The 21927-nt window shown below is 39.2% G+C and overlaps 2 protein-coding genes across 6 annotated transcripts in view; both read right to left on the minus strand.

The window, feature by feature from the left end:
- Positions 1-1991, minus strand: part of aqr (aquarius intron-binding spliceosomal factor) — a 41491-nt gene extending 39500 nt beyond the window's left edge. For 2 of the 3 annotated variants that reach the window (XM_052580594.1, XM_052580591.1), the window contains exons 1-6: positions 1578-1936; positions 1424-1480; positions 1109-1149; positions 870-905; positions 670-790; positions 180-320 (exon numbers count right to left, since the gene is read on the minus strand). In XM_052580594.1, coding sequence (XP_052436554.1) covers positions 180-320; positions 670-790; positions 870-905; positions 1109-1149; positions 1424-1480; positions 1578-1655 — 474 coding nt within the window. In that variant the 5' untranslated portion in view covers positions 1656-1936. Of the gene's footprint in view, positions 1-179; positions 321-669; positions 791-869; positions 906-1108; positions 1150-1423; positions 1481-1577 lie in introns of all 3 variants that reach the window. The other variant, XM_052580593.1, reaches the window with a different exon arrangement.
- Positions 1992-14938: 12947 nt separating this feature from the next.
- The window catches only part of paplna (papilin a, proteoglycan-like sulfated glycoprotein), a 46093-nt gene continuing 39104 nt past the window's right edge, over positions 14939-21927 (minus strand). For all 3 annotated transcript variants that reach the window (XM_052580597.1, XM_052580596.1, XM_052580595.1), the window contains 8 exons: positions 20040-20198; positions 18542-18669; positions 18323-18395; positions 18094-18234; positions 17341-17468; positions 17140-17248; positions 16872-17044; positions 14939-16659 (listed from right to left, as the gene is read on the minus strand). In XM_052580597.1, coding sequence (XP_052436557.1) covers positions 16487-16659; positions 16872-17044; positions 17140-17248; positions 17341-17468; positions 18094-18234; positions 18323-18395; positions 18542-18669; positions 20040-20198 — 1084 coding nt within the window. In that variant the 3' untranslated portion in view covers positions 14939-16486. The remainder of the gene's footprint in view (positions 16660-16871; positions 17045-17139; positions 17249-17340; positions 17469-18093; positions 18235-18322; positions 18396-18541; positions 18670-20039; positions 20199-21927) is intronic.

Raw genomic sequence — 21927 nt, forward strand, 5'->3', positions numbered from 1 at the left:
GTTTCTTAAGTGCAGTTAAAAAAATAAATAAAACATATTTCAGTGTGTTTGCTCTGTGCAAGGCCACAGTGTCACCAAGTGATGTGCCCAGAAAACAACAGCTCATTAGCAATTGTAGCCAAAATCAACACATGCAAACACAGGAGGTTATTAACCACTGCTAATGATTGGTAACTAACCAGACTGTTGAAGCAGTGATCGAGGAAGAGCAGCAGCACGGTTTGCTCCTTCAGCGGCAGGCCGAGCTCCTCACCGGACAGACACGACTCCATCACACACTTGAAGAAGTGAGGGAAGTGTGTGGGCGCACGCTTAAAAACCTGAAGAGACAGAAATTTGGATCAAACTGTTACTGTGGATCTGAAATCGGTTCTGATGTTGTCGTTAAAAATGTGTCAATGCAAAAAAAGTCATGCACCGAAACAAAATTTTTACCAAAACACCAAATCTGAAAGCGGTTTTCATTTAGCCCAAATACTGAACTGAAAAGAAAATCTCAGTAATTAAATCTGAATTTGTATTTTCAATACAGTGTGTCAAAATGTGTGCACATCAGTAGTGAATGTGTTGTAATCAATGTCATTCATGTACAGAAGTGTAACTTTTTTGACATAGCATTGCAAGTGTTTCACATGCAATCTACCCATTCATTCACGGTTTAACACAAACCTCCCACGCTGGAACATTTTCTCTAAACTTCTCATTGACGATACAGCAGATGGACATCAGGTAGCCGTTACTGGAGGCTTCAGGCGTGTAGTTGGGCCACAGGTAGTTCTCCAGATACTGGCTGTAAAACCAACAGAGCATCAGCAATCCAGCAGTCCTACAGATCCACCACACAACCAGACCTGAGCGGAAACACCAACCTGAACTCCAACAGCATGATCTTTCTGATGGCAAATCTAAAAAAAACAAACAGCCAACATGCATCAAAGTTTTTCCATTTAAAACAGTTTCATATAGTTCACAAGACAACAGCAGCTCTGCTTTCACTAATTTCTACAACAAGCTCTTAGTGGAAAGTCTGACAGACTATAACAACAACAACGACCACAGTATTTATAATAATAATAATAACGCAAGAACTAAACATAAAAATTCTTACTTTGATTTAAGAATCTCATTCTGATAAATGTCTTCAATGACCTGAAAACAGAAAATATTCAATTGTTATAAGTCACATCCTGAATTAAGCTAGTTGATCATTCACTGCATTGAAAATGCATTTCTGGACATACACAACAATACATTAACAGAAGACAACAAACCTTTAGGATCTATATTTCGAGTAATATCTCTCTTTATATATATATATATATATATATATATATATATATATATATATATATATATATATATATTCTGTAAAGTCAAGTCCTGCAGACTGAGGCTAAAGGAGGATTAAAGGTCAAAGCCTCACCTGAGGATCGAATGGTAGTTTGTTCTTGACATGAGGAGCCCAGTATTTGTTTGAAAGCTGAAGAGAGAGAAACACAAAGAGGAGTAAACTAAGTTAAGCCCGTCTGGTGCTGATCTGAGGAGCTGATCTGAGTTGATAAAGTCCTCTAACTCACCTGAGTCACATACTCCGCGTTGATCTGAGACACCGGAGGCGCAGAGGTCTTCATCACCCTCGAGTCCTTCTGCATCATTCACACGATCGGTGACAAACCAGCAAACTGAACAAATATAATAATAATCCCGTGCCTTACTGATCGCTACAGGCGTCTGTTTATCTACTCGATGCCTGAAAGTTTCATTCACATCTTTCAGCATTCACTGCTGAAAACCAGAATAGATTAAATATACGCTGCGGTGTGAACTCAATCAATTCAAACTTTGTTTATAACAGAAACGTCATGAAAACGTTGCGTAGCTTTAGCTGTATGCTAACATGTGCAACTGAAAGTGGCGGCTGATGACAACTTCCGCTTTCTTCTTCTTCTTTGGCTTTACACGACCGCTTGAGTAATTAACCTCGCATTACTGCCATCTTCTGGTTCTTGTAATTTCCCATATACATTAGTATAATGTAGTTGTCATGAGTCCCCTTTTTAGTCAGAAAGCAAATCATCAAATATTTCGTTCCACTTCTGCTCATAGACTGTATAAAGCTCCTTCTGCAGTCCAGTATACTCTTTACTCCACGTCCTATTGGTCCTATTATTTCCATGTCATTTATCATATCCATCCTATGTAATTCATATTTTGTACAATTAATAAGCACATATTCTATTTGGCACTGGTCACAAAACACAGCTGGATGTTTTCCCATGATATGAAGAGTGCTTTTTAATTCTTAAACTGGTCATAATAATCTCTTCACTCCTGTTTCCTCCCTTATTTTCCACACTGCTAACTCTTTTCAAATATAAATGTCTTCCTTTTAGTTTTTCATCCCAGCTGTGGTGCCATTCTCAGATATTTTTCCCCCACACTATACTCTTTCCTTCTGATATTGAAAGACTGATGACTGTTTCTATACTCTCTTTTTGCAGTGCTTTCTTATCTATTTTGAAGCCGTTGGATGCTTGAATCTGATTGGTTGACGAACGTTCTGAGGTGTGCAATTATTTTAATAATTCAACGGCCCAGAGTCAGTTATTCCTTACACATTCAATCCATTCTAATGTCATCAAAATATCAAACAGCACATCATAAACACTTAAGTGATCTGAATTCACCTGCTCTTTTTACTCTTCTGTTTGGGAACTACAATTGCAGCACCTGTAACTCATGTTTTGGGGTCTTTTGATCCATCTGTAAAAAACTTGGGTTATTTTTGGTTCACATGTCTATAAAATCCACTCACCAAATCAACTTGATAGTTTGCTATTTTGGTCTGTAATGCCTTCAGATCCACTATTGGAGTGTCAAACCATACCATTTGAACAAAACCCCTTTCCATATCCTCCCAGGTCACGTGCAGCATCATCTCCTGTCCAACCAATACTACATTTTCCCCTCTTTCCCTTTTCCCAATTGTCTTGTAACACTCTTTTGGTTGGGTGACTATCTATCTGTCCCTTCAAATCTGCTCCCCACTCCACTCCTGTAAGACACTTCATAATGTTCAATACATTTTTTACATTTATCCTCCACTTGTTAATGTGTGATCTCCATGTTAGTCATGAATCAAACCAAACCCCCCAAAAATTCTTTCCAGATTATTCCTATACAGTTTCAGTTTAATATCTTTATTTTTCTTTCCAGAGAGAAACATCACTTTTGAATTTCCAGCTGAAAACTTAAAACCCCATTCCATTCCCTATTTTTCAATCTGATGAATTCCTGTGTTTTCTTAACTACATATTTTATAATTTTCCCACGTTTCCGAAGTGTCCCATCGTCTGCAAACAATGATCTGGTCATGTCATTCAATACATTATTAAATATATAATTTATCATAACTGAATTTTTTTAGGACTTATAACACTCCCTTGTGGGGTTACATTTTCTGTATGCTTATTTGAAATATCTGCTCCCATTTTAACTTGAATTGATCTTCCTTTTAAGAAATCTAAAATCCAATTAAAAACTTTACCTCTTACTCCCAATTTGGGTAGTTTAAGCATTAACCCTCTCTCCATAACATAATTTTCCTTCCAACTACTTCTAATATACTTCTACCATAGATTCTTTATTTATTTGAGCTTTTCTTACATCGTCCTCTAAACACAACACTAGATCCATTGTGACCCTTCCTCTCCTAAAGCCCATTCGACATACCTTTATCAAACCCTTTTATTTCCAAAAAATACATTAATCTCTTATTTACCATTCTTTCCATTAATCTGCAAGTATGCAATGTTAATGCTATAGTTTGATGGCTTTTTCTTCTTCTTTTAATAACGTTTTATGGCGGATGGCAAACCAAATTCTGGTGCATTTACCTCCACCAGCTGGACTGGAGTGTGAAATAATAAGCAACTATTATATACATTTTATTAAAACATGCTCTGTTGCTTCCGCTTTCTGAGTGCCCTTCCAAAATAAAAGCTGGAAGACTTTCTTTGCAGAAGAACAGAGATAAATTTTTAGACAAAGGTCAGTGGTTCGCAACCTTTTTGATTTAAAGGCCTCAGCTGTTATCAAAACTTACTCATAATTTTTACCCGATGCTCTATGGAGCTTGGCAGTGGAAAAATGTATAGTATTGATAAAAATGAACATAGAATTTTAAGATCTTATTAATTAATTAGTACAATTTACACAACTTATAACTATATATATATATATATATATATATATATATATATATATATATATGGATCATACTTTTCAAATTACGGCTTCCTGATATATTCAGTTTTTATTTTACTTATTTACTTTTAGACCGTGGGTCAGTTCTCGTTGTTGATCACTCTTTTTCAACATGGCAGTTACTATATACATACATACAATAACATTTAGGTATTTATGTCTGTGCTTGAAGTTTGGTGAGTTTCAGCTCTTTCATGGATGTTGGCTTTGTGAAGTTCTCTGTGGTTGGCGTGTGTGGAAACAGGATCTTCAAGGTGAATATTGAAGTTTAGCTGTCACTTTGCTGCAGTAGTTCTGTGGTGTTTGGACACAATTCTTCTTAATAGTCAATAGAATAGTCCATATCACAAAGTAGAGATAACTGGCAATGAAAAGATAAACAAAAGAAAATAACAACATTCTTTGTTTGTTTTTGTAATTGTAGTCTACACAAATTAAAACTTTATAATAATGGGCGTTCGCATTATATTGTCCAACCCATGTGCACGGCATGCAGCATTTAATTCTGATTCTGAATTAAACATAAGTGATGCTTTCCTCCATTGTACAGCCTGTGACCCCAAAACTGATCATGAGAACTCAGTTCTCTAAATGCACTGTGAGAAGGAACAAGAGGTGGCAAGAAACAGTTTCCTTCTATACCCAGCGTGGCAGATTCATAATGTTAGGTGACTTTAACATACATGTTGATTCTGATCATTTTGATACTGGAGAATAAGTTTTATCTGTTTTAGATTATTTTGATGTATCACAGCATATTGATTTCCCCACACATTTGCTTTGCACTGCTGGTATTGACAATGTTGGTGCTCAGGGTCTTGAATTGGGCATCTCTGACCATAAAATTATAGTCTTTGTTTTTTCCTTTTGCCATTGTAAAACCAAAAACGAAAACTACTATAGCTTACTGTAACCGAAATCTGTAAACACTGAAAATTTTTCTGTTGCTATTGCTGCCTCCCTTCTCTCATCCACACTCAAACTCCTGAGCCCTGATAAGATACTCTCAACATGAATCTATTTGTAATGTTTTGGATGACCTTGCTACACTAAAAAAATAGGACTGTCCTTTCTGCTCACTCCTCTTCTTGGTTCACCCCTGAACATAATGAAAGCTGAATGTCATCATGAATGACTGAATGATATAAAATCATCCCTTGTAGAGCATGCTATTGCTGTCTCAGATTCAGTAGTGAAATATAAAGAAACACTTAACACTGCACACTCTACCTTTCTCTGTGTCTATTAGGTTACTCACTCAACCCTCTTTCTTAACCACAAATATATTTGCGATCGAACAACTGATTATCAAATTTAACTCTGCTTCCAGCACACTTGATCCTATTCCAACATACTTTCTCAAAAACCTTTTGCCTGCACTCATTCAACCTATTACTTATATTATAAACATTGCCACTAATTATGTTCCAAAAGACTTAAAAGTAGCTGACATCACCCCAATCCTTAAGAAACCTTAATTTGATAACACATATCTGAATACTTTTAGATGAATATCAAACATCCTATTTGTTGCTAAATACTTGAGAAGGTAGTTGCAGCACAACTACAGACTCATTTAGAAAAACATAATCTTTATGAACAGTTACAATCTGGTTTCCATCCCTCTTACAGCACTTTTAAAAGTGGTTAATGATCTCCTTCTGGTTTCTGATTCAGGTACCCACAGTATCCTGGTTCTCCTTGATCTGAGTGCAGCCTTTGATACTGTTTGCCACCCTGTTCTTCTCTCTCAACTATCTGCTATATGTATCAATGGTGCTGCTCTTCAGTGGCTAACTTCATATCTATCAGATAGACAGAAATTTGTTGTAATAAATAAGAATAGTTCTCACACTGTCACTATTTCCCGTGGTGTCCCCAAAGGTTCTGTACTTGGTCCACTTCTATTTCTCATTTACGTGAAGCCACTGGGTCAGATCATCAGACGTCATGGTCTCAATTTTCAGAGCTACGCTGATGATATTCAAATCTATTTTACAGTTCAACGTAACTCAGTTTGTCCACCCCTTTCTATTGTTTTATGTCTTCAAGAACTTTAAAGGGCGGGGTGAAATGCTTGTTTTCACTCAATATCCCGTTAATCTTGAGTACCTATAGAGTAGTTCTGCATCCTTCATAACTCCAAAAAGTCTTTAGTTTTATTATATTCATAAGAGAAAGATAGTCTGTACCGATTTTTCCCGGAAAAACATGAGCGTCTGTAGGCGTGACGTGTGGGCGGAGCTAAAGAATCAAGAGCACCAGAAGGCTTTTGCGTTCATAGCATTTGGAAGATGTGACATTACGTGAGGACAAAACCAACCAAAACAAACCATGGCTAACAGTCAGATTCAGCGTATATTTATGATCCAGAATCAGATCCAGAGGCTGAAATTTAACAAGAGCAGCAAACACAGAGATATTTGAAGCAGTTTTACTCACCGCCTGCGGTTCCAACACACGATCGTGACCCTTTTTCGTTGGGACTGCATCATCCTTAAGAAATAAACGATGTGCAAATCCGTCGTCAAACTGGGCCTTGTTTGTAAAACAAGCATCTTCGAAATGCAGGGAACAAACAAAAACACTTGCACAACTCCGTTGATGCTCTGTAAAAATAAACTCCATCCACTGGTCCCTTAATGCTGTTTTTTTTTGGTAATCTGTGCAGGGTTGTCTTGCCCTGGCAACCAAAAACACACTTCTTTTGTGACTTTTCGCGACGCTCTTGCTCTGATCAGTGAAGTCTGTTGTGCTCTCAGTGCTCTGCTATACGGGAGCGCTCGCTCTTCCGGGAGAAGTGCCTCAGGACCCATATAAGGAAATTCTGCTCCATCTAACGTCACACAGAGCCATACTCGAAAAAAACTTTCCGAAACTTGTGACAAATCGGAAGGAGTATTTTTGGAACAGAAATACTCCTTCAAACGTACAACTTAATTTTTGAAACTTTGTCCATGTTTAGCATGGGAATACAACTCTTTAACAGTGTAAAAAACTCAGTATGCATGAAATAGCATTTCACCCCCCCTTTAAAACTTGGATGTCAGATAACTTTTTTAAACTAAATGCAGACAAAGCTAAAGTTCTACTGGTTGGCCTGAAATCACAGAGCTCCTCCCAGCATGATGCTTTCAAAGATATTGATGGTGTCCAGATTAGGCCCTCGACAAATGTGTGATGTTTGGGAGTGTTGTTTGACTCTGCTTTATGCTTTAATTCACATATTGGTCTGACTGCTAAATCATGCTTTTACCAATTGTGAAATATTGTTTGTATACATCCCTAATTTAATTTTGTAGATGCTGAAACTATTATACATAGCTTTATAACCTCTAGATTGGATTACTGTAACTCCTCTTATAGTGGCTTACCCGCCAATGTTTTATGACTATTGGGCCAACATATTTCTGCAACTGTTGATACAAATAAATGTTTTCAAACATCTGCAAAAACATTCAGGCTATTTTTAAAAATAGGCTAAATAAATAAGTAAAAATATTATAATAATATAGTAATAATAATAAAATGTGCTCACCTTTCTCTTTTGAGGTGTAACTGTTTTTTTATTTTATTTTCATATGCAATTTTTTTAAATAATTAATTTGAATGTAATTTTTTTCTGCTCAATATCATTTTTTCTTAATTTTATTCAGCATGTTTGACATGATACATGATGTAAAAAGCCAAAGTTGATCTAAAAAATAATAATTTAATAGAGCAACAATGAAAATTACACTTTATTTATTATCCTCTATATGTTTAGGTTTATGCACTTGGATTATTTATATACATTAAACAACAGGAAGAGGGAGCGGCCTCAAACTGCCACTCGGCCGGAACGCCGTGGTGAAAGACTGAGCCGCGGTGAGAACTGTTCAGCCCAGGCTGGTTGGATTCTTTCTGCTGCAATCCAGCGCTCAACGAGAGCTCGATCTCGGGCGGCACGATCGAGTGAGGCGAGCTCGGAGCTTGCACGGTCTATTGGCCACGATGTGTGGATTGGTGAGGAGAGCAGCTGTCGCGATATCGCTTAATGCTGCTCAACGGCCGTGTTTGGCTGGGTAGAAATGATCTCGGGTCTGGCAAAAGCAGCAGGTCTTATAAATCCCCTGTGTAGCACTATTCGTTGGTACGAAAATTGGGTCTGTGATAAGGTGACTGACGAAGCGAACCAGCATGCTGATAAACCGTCAATGGATAGAGGTAAGTCAGCGATATTTATACTACTTGATTATGGTCCACCTGTGTTGATTAGGCTAAGTATCTGACGTGCTCCTCCCGAATCTTATTAATAAATTACATTAAGATGCAAAAAATTTCAATCCGTGCTTGAGGTATTCTGCCAATCACAAAGCACTGGATAGCTGTCCAATCAGAGCTCACCTAGCTTTTCAGAATGATGAGCTTTGTAAAAATCGGCGCATTTCAGAAACGCGGGGCATAGAGGAGCAGCAATAATGTAAATTATGTGGGAAATAATAAAAACCACACTAACGAATGTTCTTTTTAGCAATTCCATATGACCCCTTTAACGTTACTGCTATAATCATGTCTTTCGGTACAACGTCTTACAAGACTAAACATGCTTCATCGTTTCCAAAAACCTCTGTTTCCACAGTCCATAATACAACGTGAAAACAGCGTTCCAAACGTATCCGCTCGGGAGACCGTCTAAAGAGCCCGGAGGCCAAATGAGAGGAAAGATGCTTTTCCAACAGGAACATAATAAGGTGGACAAGGCTAGAGGAATTGTCAAATTAGGCAACCAATTGCTAAGCTGGTAACACAGTAGGCTACCCATTCATTTTTAGCTTGCCCCATCAAATGTTACTAACCCTTTTTTTTCGTAGTTCACTAGCTCTCACTAACGGAGTTAATGCCACAGTTACGTTAGAACGCATCTCAATCTGGTTTCAGGGGTGGCGCGTTGGTCCCATCATGAGGCATGTGGTCCGGAGCGTGTATGACCAAAGCATCATTTCAACCGAACTCACTCCAAATATTTGAACTTACCGGTTTTTGAATACCTTATATTTAAGGCATTAGTTTACGTCCATATTAGGGTTAAATCGTTGGACTTCAAATGGAATCTACTATCGTATATTTAAAAAAAAAAAATAATAAAAAAAAAATTTCACAGGACAAGCAAGATGACAGTAGTGCCGACTACATGAACTAGCAGTATTTAAATATAGTATTTTATACTTAATGCCAGTTTATCAGTACGTCCGAAAGTATATTTTTCGATTATTGGTGATTCCATAGGCTCTTTTCGTGAACCTGCATGGTCAAAATGGCAAATAGTAAGCTCAGACAATTATAAAGAATCTTTCTCTTACTCCACCCATGCACGATTACATCGTCGATATGTACCATCGATCTTATGTGCTGACAATGACCACATCGCCGATACATGGCACCTATTTGGGGTACACTGGCACAGGAAATCCAATTTATTTTTGCACGCTTAATTTCGAATACTATGACTGCACCAAGATTTTTTGGACTCATTATCGGAAGCAGCTCATTGGATTTGCTAAACAATTATTCAAGTAAGCCTCACAGTGTCTACCCTCGTAGACAAACAAATCATCCTTAGTATCGAACTCCCTGTCAGGCGTTGCAAGAGGGCTCCCGGTTGAGCCAACCTTTGCTTTCTCCGTTCAGCTATCAGCAAAGCCTACTCGTATGACATCGCAAGTATTGAAATCCTGTCAGATGCTTTCCCGCTTAAGCAATCTTGGACTTTCCATCCGACCATCAGTGAAGCTTACCCGATTAAAAAGGCCGATTAACCCACCAAAAAAATAAAAAAATAAATTAAAAAATAAATTCAGCCAGCGACACTTACCTGTCAAACACCAACAAGTACATCGCAGCCAAAACAAATTTTCCCTCCGATGGCAAGATGTACCCATCCAATACCGCAAGTTACGCTTTTGCCGAACACTAATGGGTGCTTCGCAGATAAAACAATCTCAATTTTCCATCCGATGGCTGGAGAGACTACCCATCCAGTGTCGCAAATTTAATCAAATAAATAAATAAATAAATAAATAAAAAGACACCGGATGCCGGCCATAGCCTCCCGGCCAGATAACCATACCTTTTTCAATCCTATTGGCCGGCAAGGCTTCTCTCTTCGATGCCAAGAGCTTGAGCTCCCATCAGATGCTGACGTGAGCCTCCCGGCCAGACAACATCACCTTTTCCATTCAGCGGCCAGCAAGGCTTACCCGTTCATTGCCAGGAGCTCACACTCCCTTCGGACATAGGTGAAAGCCCCCGGCTACCTGTTTTGCCATTCTGTCTTACGTACGGAGAGGTTTACCCACCCAATGCATGGAGTCAGGTCTCCCATTGGATGTAGGTGAGAGCTTCCCGGCTAGACAACCTTACCTTTTCTGTCCTTTGGCCAGCGAGGCTTAACCGTTCAATTCCGGGAGCTAAGCTCCTGTCGGACGAAGGCAAGAGCCTCCTGGCTGGACAACCTTTTCCGTCCTTTTCCGTCCATGTGCTCCCTTCGGCCGCCGGCGAGAGCCTCCTGGACAGACTTGGTTTACGTTTCCACTCTACGGTTTGCGAGGCTTACCCGTTCGATGTGTGTGCTCCCTTCGGACGTCGGTAACAGTCTCTCGGCCACGCAACTTACCTTTCCATTTGATGTTAGGCGAGGCTTAACCGTCTGACACTACGAGTCTCGTCCTCTCGCCAAATCCTGCAAAAAAAAAAAAAAAACTCTCAGCTACTCTCAGATCTTTTAACCCCGCCTGGCGAGGCTTACCCGTTCAATGTTCTGAGTTTGAGGCCCCATCGGATGCCGCGAGAGTCCTCCCAGTCGGGTTTTCCTTTCCAACTCTCCCCGTCCGTCGAGGCTTACCCGTCTGATGCGTGTGCTCCCTTCAGACGTCTGGCGAGAGTTCTCCCGGATGGGCCTATGCTTGCCGGCTGCAAGTGAGTCTCATCCATCCGATGCCGTGAGTCAGGATCTCCCTTCGGATGTCACCAGAGTCCTCCTTGTCGGCCAGCCCAAAGCTTTTTATCTGCCAAACCGAGAGGACCAACCGAGTCTCAATCTCCTGTCGGAGGCTTCATGGGCCCTCTTGGTCAGCGTTAGGCCCTTCACCCACTGAATAGCAAGGGCTATCAGCCAGTAGGGCCCGTACGCCGACACCGTGACCTATTCCGGTCGAGGCAACTCGGGTCCTCCCGATCGGGCACCACAACCACGTTGCTCCTCCTCATCGGCCGGTAGGGCTCACCGTTCCAACGCCAAAAAGCTCCAGTTGAGCATCGGCTCGAGCCCTACTGATCAGGCGCCAACAACCACGTAGTTCACTAGCTGCAGCCGATAGGGCCTACTCTCCCAAACGCCCAAGTTGCTCCCTCCGGAGTACGTAGGCCCTTCCAGCCTGCCAACGAGATGACTTCTCAGAAACCAAATCAGCCCCCACCAGTACTCTGCTTTTTTGGGGGGGCATTCTTTAAACTGGCGGCAGTCCTCTTGTACATTTGCCTTTTTGTAAGCGTGAACTAGTGAAATGTAATTTATTAATAAGATTCGGGAGGAGCGCGTCAGATACTTAGCCTAATCAACACAGGTGGACCATAATCAAGTAATCAATCCCATAGTATAAATATCGCTGACTTACCTCTATCCATTGACGGTTTATCAGCATCCCTCCTCCACCCCATCTCCTCACTTCAAGTTCACTTTATAAATAGACGGGGAAGGGGGGGTACTCTAGGTTCGGGCCATTCCCGAGCTCGGAGCCCTTCCCCGGACAACACGCCAAATACACATACCATACCTCAGCTAATTATATGTAAGCGTGAACTAGTGAAACATACTGTGATGCCGTCTCCTGGCACAAGACAAAAACAATGAAACCCATTACAAACAAGGCATTTATTGCATCCAGTGGGGAAATAATTACTGGTTATAAAGAGTTATCCTGTATTTTTACGTGTTGCGTTGCCTCACGCAATGTAAACATAAAACCATGTCTGCATTTGTAATCGGAGAAATGACAAACAAACAAGCGCTACTCAACACTGCTCAAAACTCATGTTTGAATCATCAGTGGCAAATTCTTTTGATATGAAAACGTACTTAAAGGCTGTGAGTCAGAAGCGCCAGACTGTCCTTGCAATGCTGGAACTGCCCCGATTTATAGAAACAGCCTTTGTCAGTGACACCCTTATTTTATCCTTAGATGCGGAGAAGGCATTCGATCGTGTGGAGTGGCCTTATTTATTTTATACTTGGCAAAGGTTTGGCCTTGGTGATAATTTCATAAGATGGGTGCGTTTACTATATTCTGCTCCACTCGCAGCTGTTGTCACTAACGGTCATAGGTCTGACAACTTTCCTTTGCTCCGGGGCACTTGACAGGGCTGCCCCCTCTCCCCAATGCTCTTTTCTATAGCAATAGAGCCATTGGCACAGGCAGTTAGGGAGGGGTCGGCTGTGTCCGGTGTCTCGGGCGGTCTTAAACAGCACAATATCTCCCTTTACGTGGATGATATTTTGCTCTTTTTATCGGACATTGAGTCGTCGGTGCCTGCTTTAGTAGACATTGTTAATTCTTTTGGGACGTTTTCAGGGTATAAAATAAATTTCTCCAAATCTGTTGCTTTGCATTTACGACACTCAAGTGCTCGGATAGTTAATATGGCTTCCTTTCCATTCAAAGGGTTGGACTTTGGTTTTACGTATGTAGGAATCCATATTACTCCTATCATTAGTCAATTGGCAAAAGTGAATTTTCTCCCATTGCTTGATAAAATCTGCAACGATTTAGTTAGATGGTCTGATCTGCCCATTTCCTGGCTTGGGCGTATTGCTGTAGTTATAATGCCCTGGCTTCTCTACCCATTACAGATGATACCAATTCTGTTGTCGATTAAAAGACAACTCTCTAGTTCTAAAGGGGGCTTGGATCTGCCAAACATTAGAAAATATCAATTGGCCTGCCAGCTCAGATTCATTGCCGAATGGTTCAGAGAGGATTCTAAGTCTACTTGGGTGGATTTAGAGGCCTTACAGGTATAATTTCCTTTACAAAATCTGCTATTTGTTAAAAGTTTCAAGGTAATTAAGGCCCTATGTGATAACACAATTGTGCTTAATACGTGGAAGGCCTGGACCATCATACGTAGGATTGAGGGCAGGGCTAGCATGTCTTTTCCGATGACTCCCATTTACAATAATCCAGAGTTTATGCCTAGCCTTTCAGATTCTGGTTTTAAGGTTTGGCAGGCTCATGGGTTATGTAGGCTTGGTGATTTGTTCAATGAAGGTTCTCTATTATCTTTTGAAGATTTAGTTATAAAATACAAGCTGCCCATATCGTTTTTTTTTTTTTTTTTTTTTTTTAGATTTCTCCAAATCAGGGATTATATATTTAAAAATACTAACCTTGTCACTAACCATTCTGTGTCAGCTGTTGAGAAGATACTCTTGAATCCCCCTTTGAGAAAGCAGATATCTTGCTTCTATAACACCCTTTGCTTATATGAAGTGGCAAACACGCAAGACCTTAGAAGAATATGGGAGGGTGAGTTGCAACAGACGATAACAGAGGAGGATTGGAAGTGGGTTTGGACAAATAAAATCTGTTTGCAACAGGGCTAGAGCTATTCAGCTTAAGATTGTGCATAGAATGCATATCACACCACTCCTTAGAAGTAAATTTGACCCAAGCAATACTCCATTGTATCTTAAATGCAAGGTGGAATGGGGGACCATTTGCATTGTTTTTGGGACTGTTCTGTAATTAGAACTTATTAAATATATGAGTCAAATGTTTGGATTACGGTTACAGCTGGACCCATTTTTTTTTTTAGGTCTTCCAAATAGACATTTGCCAAATAGATCCGCTAGACGTCTATTTGACTTCCCAGCCTTTGCTAATAAGATTATTAGAGAACTGATTCCATTAGAATATTTAACATGTTACTCATTTAACAACTGAAGATTTCCATCAGATATGGACCCCATACCTTGATTGTATTGACGTTTCTTTAAGTAATATTCTGAGGTTTTGTATATTATAATGCTCATGTCTTTTTATTTTATTTTATTATTATTATTTAACTTTTTATCATTATTATTATTTGTACTGTAATTGCCAGACGTTGTTGTTGTTGTTGTTGTTTTTTTCTGTTCAGGTTGTTAATGGTTATAATGTTGATAAAAATATTTGAAAAAAAAAAAAAGAAAGAAAGAAAGAAACAGCCTTTGTGTATAGACGGGATTGAAGGCTACTCTCCCAGGATCTGGAAACAGTCCTCCTTAAAACGAGCAGCACACATCTGAATATTTGGGTTGAACTTCTTCCTTTGTGTAAACATTTGGGCGGCTTTATGCAAATCTTCCCACACAGTGACATAGACATGTGGGGGCGTTTTAGAACGAGCCGTTTTAGGAGAGCGTGGATTAGTCTTAACTTTGATAAAGAATATCTCTTTGGGTTTGAGATCTATCTATTCACAAACAGCTTGTTATACTTCAAAGAGAAAGGAAAACTTGAAATTGCATCATATGACCCCTTTAATGAAAGTCGTGGGGACATTCCCTCTTAGCTGTTGCATCTGAAAAACATGAAGCGTCATATTTCAACAGAACATCTTTGCTTTTTTAAAGTTTAAGTTGCCACACATAATCATGAATTCAATGTGTAAATGTTTATTTCTTCATTCAACAGAGTTATGATGGGTATTAAACAGAAAAATTATCAAAAACATAAACAAGTCAATGAGCTATTGATGGATCTTGAACAACTGTCGCAGGAAACCCTGCCAATTCCAGCTCTATCTGCTGAGACATTCCTTCATGCTGGACCAAAAGAAATCTGCGCTTCTCTAACTAGCAGAGTATTTCATGTCCTCTTAGATTGTCAGCAGGAAAAAAGCTAGACCAACCAATCAGGAAAAGTGTTTTTTTTTACGTGAAAATGATCCTTCTTTGGTATTTAGTGGTTTATGTGCCATAACCAGTTTATTTCATACGTGGCATTAATGTTTGTACATACTGTGCACTATTGTGCATACATTCTACTTACAAAAATATATCTACTAATGATGCACCGAAATTAATGTCTTACTGAAACATCGAAAGCAAAATTATTTTCCATTTAGCCAAACATGGCGAAGATAAGTTTAATACTCAGTTAATTACAATTTATTTACTAAAACTCGAATAAAAACTGTTGTATTTAAACATTACAATTTAACAGTTATTCAAGGCATATTTCATATCAACCTTTTAGCACTAAATTTAGTTTGTAGTTCATTGTTAAAGAATAAGTATTTTGATGCTGTAGCTAATAAAGTAAAAATATAATCAACATAATATAGTGCATTTATTTAGCACAATGCTTCTCTCAAGAGTTAATTTTTCTAGCTACCTAACAAACAAATTATGGACATTGAATGTATTTCCTGATGTAACATGACATGCTGTTTACAAGCTTTTATATGCAGCTGAACTGCTGACTGACTGATTACATGAGACATGATTCAGTTCAGTAAGTTGTATGGTTTCTTCTGATGTTCATTCATGTTTATTTGGTGCTATAACTAGTAATAAAGAGAAAGAGATGATTGGTTCATTTGCCATTTGAAATTAAGCTCTACAGCGATCTGTCACAACACATTAATGAGCAGCAAAACCACATTTAATGTTTAATTTTAATAGTAAAAATTAAAGTGTAAAGCTAACTGGAATTCCATTAGAGAAGCACTAATTCAACGTCAACGATTGTGGCCCTCAAAAAACACTTCAGCCAAAACAGACAATTCATTACCACGAGTATTTTCGTTGCCTGAATTTCAGTGCATCACTGCAGTTTACACATTCAAAATACATAAAAGCATCTCCTAATTATGGAATCAGTTTTGTTTCAACTGCATGTCCTAATACATGTTACAACAACAGCACAATAAAGACAGCTCTAGTCATTTACCTGTTAATAATCCAAACTGAACATTCACACATGAACTTAAACACAAAAATGCACACAGGGATGACACACAAAGATAAATAAGCTCTGATCTGACTGGGCCGGGAATACTGAATGCCTGAGGTCAGCGTTGATGTGGAGTTGAAGCAGCAGGTGAAGCTGATATTTAATCATGAGGTGAGTCTCTGTACACGGCGCGTGAACATCAGTCTGAATCGACCGATGAGGCCGAGGGATTCACTGCATATGATCTATCTGGCTTGTCCAGGTCTTTCTTTGTCCGTGGCATATCTGGCACAGCTGGCGCAGCAGAAACTGGAGTAATACTGGCTGGAGCACAAGCGTGCGTACACAATCAGCTTACAGTTCGCCAGTTCAGGATGATCCACGCATTCTGGTGGCAACCCCGGACTCTCACTGACTTCTGCAGATACAGTCAGACACATTAAAATACATTCACAAGCGCATGTCATCACGTTAACATGAGGGGGAAAGGCAATAGCTACCGTCAACTGTTTAGTTTCCAACATTTATTTTTAAATATCTACTTTTGCATTCAATAGAAAAAAGAAACTTATACATTTTCATTTTTGTTTGAACAGCAGCTTTTTGCTCTCTCGTTCTCACTCCACTGACCTTGAGTGGATTTAGCCAGTCGCACTTCAGCCGCTGCGCTGACTGAATATGTCCCAGTGTAGGCATTGCAGGTATACGTCCCCTCATCCACTGGCTGGACATTATTTAGTATTAGTGTCCCGTCTGCTGACACAAGCACATGATGTCCATCCGATCGCACTGGCACACCATTCCTGTCCAGAGAGACAGGCAAAGCAAGATCAGATGATCTATGAATGATTTCTTCGCACTCAAACTATGAGCTATAAAACATGTTCTCTGAACTGACCGTGACCAGCCAACGTTCACATTTTCTCCGGTCACCACACAGGTCAGCTGAGCAGTTCTGCCCTGCGGCACATGGACATCTGTGGGGGCTTTAGTGATCCTGAGGTCGCCTGAAACGGGGGAGAATATTACAAACATACTGCAGAGACAGAAAACTCAAAGTGTGTTGCATTTGATTCATTTACTGGAAAGAGAGACACACCAAAAACCTTGAGCTGGATTTGGCGTTCTTCAGACTTCTGGGCATCCGTGATGGTGCAGGTATAGAGCCCTGAATCGTCTGACGTCAGCTGGTTAATCACCAGTGTCCCATCAGAGTGCTGAGAATGCCTGCATTAGGAGACATTTAACAGCTCAACATGTCAGAGAAAAGCACATGATGACAAAAAGCCAATCCCAGAATGCACTCCAATTAAAAAAACTGAACACAGGTATTTTATTTAGTAGCACAAATTATCAGGGTTATTATCGTTAACTAAAATTAACACCATAAAATAAAACATTCTCATACTTGAATTAGAGTTATCAAGATCAGTGAGATATATTGTCCGATCATAACAAACCAAACATCAATGGAAAGCTTATTTCTTCAGCTTTCAGATGGTATACAAATCTCAATTTTGAAAATATTACACTTATCACTGGTTTTGTGGTTTAGGGTCATGACTGACAGATGCATGAAGAAACTAAGAAACAGTATTTTTGCCTGTAGTTTGAAGCTCTTTTGCTATTTACATTAAGTCATTTAGCAGACACTTTTATCCAAAGCGACTTACAATTATACAACTTACTATTTGTATGGCACACAGAGTGGCTGCTTATCTAGTGCATCCCAAATCAGTCCCACTTTAGGGTTCTATAGTGCATAGGATGAAGCTCTATGTAGACAGCATAGAGCAAGTCAGCTCACTAAGGTTTGAAAGAAAGTCACAGAAATGTGTGCAGATAAATCCACCTGAGCGAGTTGAGCGGCTGTCCGGCTCTGCTCCAGTGAATGGTCACAGCGTGCATGGAAGAGCCTGGCAGCACAGCGCACCGCAGTTTGGCCGTCTGACCTGCTCGAGCCTCCACCAGAGACGTATAGTCAATGTTGAACCTGACAAACGTGAAGGCCACGGTGAGTCATGACTGAGAACATATGCTGATAGAGAATTACACCAACATTTACTGATGGGTGGATGTACCTGGAAGATGACTGTGATGTGTATGACTGGGAAGAATCTGTCTCTGATATTCCTCCACCGTTCTGAGATCCTCCTGTATTTGAAAGATTGAAATGATTTGAAAGTTTTTTTTGCTCATGGAAATAATCATGTAAATCACATTAACCCCAAATGTCATCAATAGTGATAAGTATAAACCTGTATAATAGCAAGTAAATAAAGAGACAGGATATCACTAACCTGAGACAGACAGGTAAATGTAGCGGTGATCTCTGTCACGGTCTTTCGTGGCCACACACAGAAACCAGCCAGAATCCTGCAATGTTATAGGACCCACCCACAGAGAGCCGTCCGACTGCTGCTGATGCCTGAATGAGTAATTACTCATCAACAAATCTATCAAAGACTCGTTATAGGAATAGTTCAGCCAAACGTGCACTTACTAAGTGTGTTTACAGGAACAAGGTACTATAAGGTAGCTATAAATCAAGCTACAACAGGCTTTTTGTGCAGTCGAACTTCATCTTTCTCAAAGTATCCATCACAATGTAAAATGTAATATTTTTGAATGATAAAATATGTATTTCAGTGTGTGCATAGACTGTCAAAGATAACTGTAGTCCAATTAACATATGCTAGTCAAAATCAAGCTACAATCACATTAATTGGAAATCATGAGAGAAATAAAAAAAATAATTAAAAAAGGAGTATCATTATCATTAAATCATCATACTTTCTCATACAGAATCATTAAAAATAGAATTACATTTTGGATGAATTAATTATGGATGAGATTAGAGATGGACTAAAACAATATGTCATTACAAACTTGTATGACATATATATATTTTTTTTTTGGAACAACATGAGTAACTGATTTTATTCCATTAAAACAAAGCTATACCATCATAAAGCAGACAATTACGTAATGTAATTATTTTCCCAAGGTTTTTGAATATACAACGGGTAAAATAAGCATTGAACACATCACTATTTTTCTCAGTAAATATATTTCTAAAGGTACTTTTGACAAGACATTTTCACCAGTTGTGGGTAACAACCCAAGTAATCCATACACACAAAGAAAACGATACAAGTAATCTCAGAAATTAAATTCTGTGGAATGACACAGAGAAATAGTACTCAACTACTGAAATGTATTTAATTGTTGTTAACGACAGCTTCAAGTGTCTCCTGTAGCTCTGAAACCAATCGAGTTAGTTTTTGGGATCATTGTCTTTCTGAAATGTCCAGCATTGTTTCATCTTCATCATCCTGGTACTGGAGGTGTTGGGACTGAACCCGCTAATATTCATTTCCACTGACGAGGGGCAGGATCGCTTTCTAATTACTGATACATTTCAGCTGGAGTCTTGGCTTTTCCCCTGTGTCATTCTACTTTATTACACAGAACTTTATTTCTGAACTTTTTTTTTTGTATTTATGGATTACTTGGGTTGTTACCAATATCTGGTGAAAATTTCAAGTCAACAGCACCTTTAGAAATAAAATTATTTGTAAAAATGGTGATGTGTCCAATACTTATTTATAAAGGTTTGGAATAATAAAAATGTTTAATGCCTTTGAAAGAAGTCTCTTCTGCCCACCAAGACTATTAATTTGATTAAAAAATACAGTAAAACTGTAATATTAAGAGATAAAGATGTTAAGAGATTTATATGATATTTCTATATCACACATTGTGTATAGAAGGACATAAAGTGCATCAGGTACTCACCTGGTGGGGTCAACAGGGACACCATCCCGTCTCCACTCCACCATCACAGTGGAGGAGGGCCGAGGACTCACCCTGCAGGGTAACACTACCTGCTGCCCAACCAGCCCCTCCACCGTGGAGGGATCCGACTTGTCTATACTCACACCTACAGCTGTCCAACTGAATCAGAGGAGTACAGACAGCAGGAGGAAACAGACACAGGAACAGAAACGGAAGACGAAAGGGGAGAAGACAAAAGGGAAGGGTGTACAGACAGACATGCATGAGAAAAGAAAGAGAAAGAAAGAAAAAAACATATGACTTTATGCTGTACTATTGGGAATGGCAAAGCATGAGCTGCAGTCACCACAGCAAGCATAAAGATCAGCCTTGACCGGCTACAGCTGGAATACAGGATCCCCAAAGAACAACACCAGACCAACACAATTCACCCACAAGAGACCACAGGGAGAGGAGAACTCAACTAGAAGAACCTGCCATCCAGTTTTAACTTATCCAGACAATAGATCTAAATAGGTTAGAAACTGGATGGTTAATATGTATGAACTTCCATTATGGGCCACCCACAGAGTGCTGCAGGGATGACAAAGTTTTGTGGGTCAAAACTTGTAGTTTGCATTTCAGTAATTCCAGTTTAATTGACTTGATCATCACTGCAGCGCTCGATATTTCCATTTCTCAGATCAGTTTGTAACCGTGTTCTAGCAGTAAATTTCAATGTCCTAAATCTTCTTTCCTTACTCAAAGCAGGGAGGAAAATTTCAGGTATACACATGGTTACAAAAATTGACAGCAAAAAGTTTTTTTGACAAGATCAATCAAATATCGCTTCTTTTGTGCCTTGTTTCATTCATATTGCTTACGGCTGTTTGTCTAAAACAACATGAGAATTCATCAGGAATATTTCTCAAAGACAAACACTAGAGGAAATGAGGGATAGGCAGGCCTGGATAAATTGTTTAGTAAGTAGCATCAAGTTTTAGCCTCTTGGGATAAGATGGTCAGAAACAACAAAATTACTTCTTTAAAAGTGATTTCTGTTTGTACCACTTGACAACTTCATCAACAGCCTTTGTGAAAGAATAGCATTGTCTTCTAGAATTGCTTTTCAAGGATGAAAACATAATGAATACAATTCCTTGATCCATAGAGGAAATCCCATTTATTACTTGATGCTTTATTATTTAGGACTAGGTGCCCTATCATACACCCGGCGCAATGCGACGCAAGGCGCAGCACAAGTGTGTTTAAGAACAGGACTTGGGAGAGACACACAAACAGTCAGGGATGATTAGGACCCCACAGCAGATTTTATTAGTCACGGTGTAATGAATCATGTTCCACACACACACCTGGTTATGGAAGGGGGAGGTAAACTAAAACTAACTAAACAACACTAAAGCAACAGAAAGAGGAGGATAACAGTCTGCGTCAGGGGAAATAAACCAGTCCCAAAGCACAGCAATGTCCAGCACTTCACAGTGAGGAGTGTCAACTTCTACAGGGAGTGTGTGTATACCTATGCAGTAGATTAGTAAGATTAAGAAGCGAGTGGCAAGTCATAATACATGAAAATGACATTACGCTGCATTCAAATTGCAAATATGTTTTAGAGAGTGTACACAGGGTTCAAGTTTAACTTGCTAGTTGGCCAGTTACTTATTTGAGAACTTTAATATCACAACTAGTTTTAGTCTCACAAATGGTTAAACTTCATGAATGAAAGTCTAAAATTCCAACCAAAAAAAAAAAAAGAAAACACTAAGAGCTATTGAAATGTTAGCATTGTCTATGGGAAGTCTCATCAAGTTCTTTTCAGAAGCAAATTTTTTCCTGAGAAACCAATCTAGCCTGTATATGATGTTCTGTGTAAACTATTGTCATAAGG

The sequence above is a fragment of the Carassius gibelio genome, chromosome B17 (assembly GCF_023724105.1).
Source record: "Carassius gibelio isolate Cgi1373 ecotype wild population from Czech Republic chromosome B17, carGib1.2-hapl.c, whole genome shotgun sequence".
NCBI lineage: Eukaryota > Metazoa > Chordata > Actinopteri > Cypriniformes > Cyprinidae > Carassius > Carassius gibelio.